This window comes from Bombus vosnesenskii, unplaced genomic scaffold, assembly GCF_011952255.1.
Source record: "Bombus vosnesenskii isolate JDL3184/JDL3185 unplaced genomic scaffold, Bvos_JDL3184-5_v1.1 scf7180000014162, whole genome shotgun sequence".
In the NCBI taxonomy this organism is placed as follows: domain Eukaryota; kingdom Metazoa; phylum Arthropoda; class Insecta; order Hymenoptera; family Apidae; genus Bombus; species Bombus vosnesenskii.
This window is the reverse complement of record NW_022883387.1, coordinates 21,914-28,717: the sequence shown is the minus strand read 5'-3', so window position 1 is coordinate 28,717 and position 6,804 is coordinate 21,914. Positions and strand designations below refer to the sequence as shown.

Here is a 6,804-nt window from a genome sequence, read left to right as displayed (position 1 = left end):
GCAATGCGGGGTAATTATTTATTTTATTTCATAATATTATTTAACATATATCGTGAAAAGTTCTGAATATTCGGATTCTTCTGTTATCGTTTCATCGTATGTTAGCATTATCAGCTCTCGATATCGAATTGACAAACAGAATTTTTCTCATACAAAGTAAGTCACATTAAGTATATGTATATGTATATGTATAGTCGAAGCAATGCAATTAAAAATTTTTCCATTTTAATTGGTATTATTTATCACAGACATTTTACCGAGCATTCATTTTATAAATCTTATACATATATATATAACCAATTTATAATATATATATGAATACACACACGCGCGCGCGCACACACACACACAAACACACACACACACACAAATATACACACACACACATATATATATATACAAACAATAGAAATACTTTCGTGTGCTATTATACGTAGTTCGATAGTTTACATTTCACGGGCCCCGTGTTGCACCTGCGTCGGTTTCGTTCCTGTTTCCAACGTATAAGTGTAGCGTCAGTGATTCGCGTGACGCGACGCAACCTTCAACGTTTGTTTTTCTCCGTTTATGCGTTGTGTGTTCGTTTGAATGAAAACGTCGCGAGTGTTGTAACAAAACCACGGAAAACAGAAGAAGAATACGGGAGCAAAAGGAATTCCAGGCTACAGCAGAATGCCCATTGCCCAACAAGGTTTCGTTCCATGGTATTTCAACGAGGTAAGCTACCTCTTTTAGTACGCTTCAAGGCGCCTCTTTCCAACCAATTAATTTGCGTCCAACACCATTTTAACTTCGTATACTCAGAGAAAATATCGTTCTTTTGTATTTTCTAACTCTGATCTATGTATAAATTTACTGTGACGGGTCATTTCTACGGATCAACGTATCTTATAAAAACGTTGCGTGAAATGTTAATAATATATAAGTCTTGAAACATTTGTACTAATTTCATAGAGGAACGTAGTTGGTACCTTCCGGGTGGCATATTGTATGCTTGTTACATGAACTTTCCAAATATCTTACAGTTAAATAGTTGGATTGTTTACTAGAATAAGCAACACAACATTGTTTTTGATTTATTGTGAATGAATTTATAGAATCATATTATTTTACACATATACACTATCGCGCAAAAGTATCCCAACATTTGATTACTTTTGATATTATGTTATTTAATTGCACAATCAAATTGATAGTATGTACAGATATATAATGATTACGATCTGTATTATTATCTTATTCCTATGATGTGGTTTTAACATAGGTCGTAACAAAACGGTCAAAAAATTCTTTATTCTCAGACTCTGTAGCCTGTAAGAAACGAATTAATTAATTAAGAATCTCGTTGTAACCTACAGGTTCGGAAAAGGCTGATAGGCTTTGGTCTACGTGGTGGTTGGGAATTTTCATTCGTTTCGAGTTCGCTTAGCTGATAAATAGTGAATGTGCATTTCTTCCAAAATAAAGAAGAAAGCGAAGTCGATAGAAACGTGGGTCAAATTTGAAATCATTTCTCGATTATGTGGAGGTTGATTAAACGCGTTGGTGTATATAGTGATGAGACGAGTTGATATTTGGTGTAGTCAAATGTATTTAAAACTATCGGCAGTACTCTTCTAACGATCTCCCTCTAACGAATTTAAATTCGACTTCGGTTGACGGTTGCGCGTAGCGGCGATATTGTTCTGTCCGGAGTTCGTTTATTATCAAGTTTCGTACCTCGAGACGGTATCAATGCCCCGAGGCAAAACAACAACATGAGTTACTCTCGATTCGCATCGTCCTATGACTCATATGCCGCTACAATATGCAATCGAATAAAGTGATAAATAGCTTGCAGATGTTTACGCGTCTCTGAAAATGTTAAAAGATATAACATGTTTAACGCGAAGTATTCGTGATAATATTCGCTGCAATTTGAAATATCTGCGTGCAGTCTCGTAGGTTTTGAATAAAAATTTATCTTTTATCGAAAGATACATACATGTTTTGGCCTATATATAGCTTTGTACTCTTGTAACCTAAAAGAGAAGTCGAAAAAAAGTGATGTTAACTCTTGCAGTAAAAAATTCATTTATGTCAATACTACATTTAGAAATGCACCAAGAGAAGCAAGACAAATTATTGACGAAACACAGGATAGTCATTTCCGATCCAAAAGAAAACGCAACTAAAATAATATGTAGATAGCTATTAAGGCAATAAATAATAAAGTCATTGAAATGATCCATCATTTCAAACTAATATCGCTTCTCTTTACTTCAGAACTGCTATAAACATTTTAAATATCATTTATGTCTTGGTTCCCTTGCGAAGTTCTCGAAGAATTCGTCAAATGATGTCATGAACAATATAAATAATCGTAAAAAATCTATATTTGTGTTTAAAAAATAGGCGAATAAAGAGAAATAGGATAATCGAGACCGGTGAAAAAGGATCAACCAAATCCCGCATCTGATACAAGCGGAAGAGAAATCAATTTCTATCATGTCGCACGGCGAACAAGAACGCAAATACGGAATCTTTTGTATAATACTACTCCAAACTCTGTTGAGTCGCAGTAATAATAATAATCGGGTGTTGACTTCTGCTCGTTTTTACTTGAAGTTTGCTCGTTACCTCTTTGAAATTTGGTGGATCGTTTTCTGTCGAAACCCGTTCCATCTGACGTTAAAATCAATAAAAACAATATTACGATAAAGACTTTTATCTCCATTGTTGTCAACTTCCGTCAAGTCTTCGTTTTCTGCTCGCTGAATATAATACGGATTCCCAAAAACTTTCTTCGTATGAAATTTTACTAATGTACATTTATCAAATATTGCACATTTTAAAATAGGTTATCATTATAAGATTAAAAAAAAAAATAGCTAAAAATATCTTGAAACAAAAGAAACCAATTTTGAAGTTTGTTAGCCCGGAAATGTCATGGTAGGAAGGTATACTTCGATATTACTTTTACTATCGATAGGCGTCGCCGTCGTTGCTGTTATCATATACGAGACACAACAAATCACGAAATTGACAAATCACCGGTGATCTCCTCGAGTCGCAGTTCGAACGTTTCACAAATAAGTTAAAGAATTAAACTTTAGATATAGTGGTAAAATTTATTGTATGAATCCAACAGAGTGACGGTTCAGGGTGTTATAACAAAGAGGTATAGAACGCTGATTTGGGAGACTTCTTGTACTGAGGTTTTAGTCCCTCTGAAGTTATCGTCGGGTGTATATCAGAGGCGCCTATCCGTTGCTATCTGGTTATTGTTTCGATAGCTGTGGCATGTAGGATGTTTTGTCTACTCTATTAGTGCTTCTAAGCGTGTGATACTGTCGACGATTCGCCTGTGCATGATTATACATTGAGTACACGGATAGCTTGAGTTGGAGTTTTGATGATTAGGATAATCGAAATAATTCATAGCCATGGTAATATTTTAACTAATTTATTTTGTTGTCTTTTATAGGCCACTGCAATGAGAAAAGAATTCCTGAAGCCAAAGAAAATGATACACCCAAATAGCAGAAAGTCTATCGCTATTACGAAAAAAGCCAAAAAGTAAATACAATTACTATTAAATTATGTGATTTTGTTATGTACATTTCATTTATTTTATATGATTATATAATACTTTTGTGTAATAAAGAAGGAAATGGACAATGTGTTTTGTTTCAGAATATCAAATAGACAGAAGGCAGAAATGTCCTGCTTGATAAAACAGAATTCAATAGGAGAGAAAATATCGTGGATCAGAAACAATATGATTCCAGGCGTGTGACCCTATACTCCAGAGATAACTGCAAGTTTGTTAGAAACGGAGGTAAAACAAAAATGTATACACATGATGATACAGAGATTGTACATTAAAGATGTGATTAGTTATAGTTCTATATTTGATCCAAAGGTATGTAGCAAGAAATGATGAAGAAATGGAAGAAATTACTATTAAAAGGTCTATAGGTAGCAACAGGAGTAGACAGCATGCTAGGAGGGAACATATAATTAGAGTAGAAAGAACTAGGAGAATATCATACACGTGGAATAGGTAAAGAATTACAGCCAAATTTATTTTCAATATATCCTGATGTACAAACCCTCCTTTATTTTTCAGAAATTTCTGATATTTTAAATGCAACTCAGTGTGAAATGTTATTGAATTGGAATAATGAATTACAGTGTGCGAATAATTTTAAATTTATAAGGTTTGGCGAGAAAGATTTAAAGAAAGTATTAGAGCTAAGAAAAAGAATGAAAATAAGCCATATTAGACTATCCAAATCTCTATTAGCTATGCCTGTAAACAAGAAGAATTTATTCAGCAAGCCAATTGATTTAGATGAAAATAGTGTAATGGAAATAGAATAAATTCTGTAGATATGTCTTTTTATCTTTCATCTCTATTTAAAAACAAGAAAACAGAAGAAAAGCGAACAGTTTCGTCCTTTTTTGTTTGCGAAATGCTAAAAACCGCATTTCGTCTTGCTCTTATCTCCCACGAGAAACAGTCACGTCACAAGATACAAGAGTACGATAGAAGAGAAAAGAAAATGTTCGATTGTGAAATATACAACAAAACTGAAACATGCAGATGAATCACGTGCACGTTATGAATATTCTGCATCGTTTCTCCGCCTTTCCTTCATTTTTTTCGCTAGCTGCTCCATTATTTAAGAACGAAGATATAGTAATTACTCTCAAAGTTGTACATTTCGAAATGGTAGGAAAATCAATAGTACAATGATAAATATACGATTTTAAAAGCTTTTTAGATTTCTTACATACTTAGCATTAATCAAATAGCTTAGTATATAAAAGAGTTTACTTATGTCGCATGTTATAAATGCAGCTGCGTTCGTTACAACAATTCCAATTCCAAGGAATTTCTCTCGAAGATCGCAGTGAAGAATTTGCTTTGTTAAATTATTACTGGTATACTTCGTCAACTTGTGGTATATAGATACAATTTGTCAACCACCACTTTTAATAGCTTCTCGCTAATAAAAACATTTCGTACCTATTTAATAAGAAGCAGTATATTCTTAATTATTTAGAAATTTAGTTAATGATGTTTAAAAATACGAATATGTTTAAAAATTATAATGTAAATATATATATTTCATTTCATGTTTTACTAATATATCTCTAATTTAGATTAAATATCTGAAACTTGAAAGAAACTTTTAAAACTTTCAATACATCGCATACGTTTCAAATTTAGTGCATAGTTACATATATATATACGATCGATCTTACTCGATCATCTTACTCGAAGAACAGGGTCTGCGTGTGGCGAGCTACGGGACAGGGACCGTTGGAATGTTTACTGTCGAGTGTTACAACTATTTCCTTCTTAAGGAGAGCTATAGAATTATTCCATGCCTTTGTTAGACAAAGCGTTCATCCTGTGACCGCGGCTACGTTCGGCGACTGACTGTCGCCTCGAGCCAAAGCTCATTATCACAACTCTCGAACAATTACAATCGGATTGAATAACTACAATTGTTCACTTACAGCTATAGTAGACTCTAGGTTACAATGTTGCGGGATTATCCAAAATTCCAAAGGCTCCGGTGTTCTTTCATCTCCGACAAATATATTATGGTATAGTTCCTATTTTCCGACCGCATGGAAGGCTAATAAAGATGGAAATATGGTCGAGAACTGGCGACCAATTACGATCGGCCCAATTCTAGGCCGCATTTTCTCATCAATCCTCGATGGGCGGCTAAGACGGGGTATAGATCAAAATATAAGGCTGTTGAGATATGTGTAATTTTCTGTGCTGGACTGAGTTAAGTAGTAGAAATACTTATATGTATATATCAGTGTGTGGAAGTATGTGTGTGTGCGCAGCGTCTCGAAACAAAGGAACGTAAACAGTCAGTCGGTTAATAGTCGTCGATGAAGAGTCGGGTGTAGAAGGTGCTGAGACGCGTGCAAGTGTATCGATAAATATATATAGAATCGTCAATGTAATAAATATATCATTATTTTAGTAATAACTGTCAATATAAATTTAATGTTCCTATAACATTATTTCGGCTTCAAAGATCCACAATTCTCAACATGGTAGAAGATCGTGGTTGCCGAGATTTAAGGTTATGGAACCACGTGTAACCGGGAGTGAATGTATAAAAGTCGATTTATAAAAAGGAATAAAAAATTGGAAATAAGTTCTGAAGAGATAAAAAGGCTATTGGTAGAACAAATAAAAAGATTTTGGATAATAAAGAGAATTATTTTTTGAAAAAAAAAAGGTGTGAATATAGAAAACGAATCAAGATGCCAAAGGACGACGAAATTAAGGTTCAAATATTCGATGGACGCGATTACAGAATGTGGAAGAAAAGAATATTAATGTATCTAAAGTGTAAAAAATGTTATGAACCGGCTACACGAGAGAAAATGGACACGGATGCGCAAGATAAGTGGGATGAAAAGAATCAATGGGCGATGAACTACATCTATAGTAGTATAACGAATGAGCAATTAGAATTTGTTGGTGATCAAGACACTGCTTTAAAAATAATGCAAAAGTTTGATGAGATGTATATGAAGGAATCAACAGCAGTGCAAATTTGTATAAGAAGTAGACTAGACATGATGAGGTTGAAAGACTTTGAAGAATCAAATTCATTTTTCACGGAATTTGAAAAAACTATCAATGAATTAAAGAGTGCCGATGCAAATGTAAGCGAACGTGAAAAACTCGACTACATGCTGAAAGCACTACCAGAATCATTGAGCTATGTTGGTGACTTAATCGACTCAGTGAAAGAAAGTGATCGGACTTGTGAATTTTTG

The 6,804-nt window shown here is 34.0% G+C and overlaps 1 protein-coding gene across 2 annotated transcripts; it reads left to right on the top strand.

The window, feature by feature from the left end:
* The first annotated feature begins 582 nt into the window (after positions 1–582).
* Positions 583–4,151, top strand: LOC117239762 (translation machinery-associated protein 16 homolog). 2 transcript variants are annotated; one of them, XR_004494524.1, is made up of 4 exons: positions 3,448–3,558; positions 3,676–3,820; positions 3,905–4,045; positions 4,112–4,151. XR_004494524.1 is itself a non-coding variant. In XM_033505583.1 (3 exons), exons 1-3 carry the CDS (start codon positions 673–675, stop codon positions 3,776–3,778), a joined length of 240 nt encoding a protein of 79 aa, XP_033361474.1. In that variant the 5' UTR covers positions 583–672; the 3' UTR covers positions 3,779–3,815. The 2 variants fall into 2 exon arrangements, 1 of the variants encoding a protein (XP_033361474.1); XM_033505583.1 differs by lacking the exons at positions 3,905–4,045; positions 4,112–4,151 and adding an exon at positions 583–717 and having other exon boundaries at positions 3,467–3,558; positions 3,676–3,815.
* Positions 4,152–6,804: the final 2,653 nt, after the last annotated feature.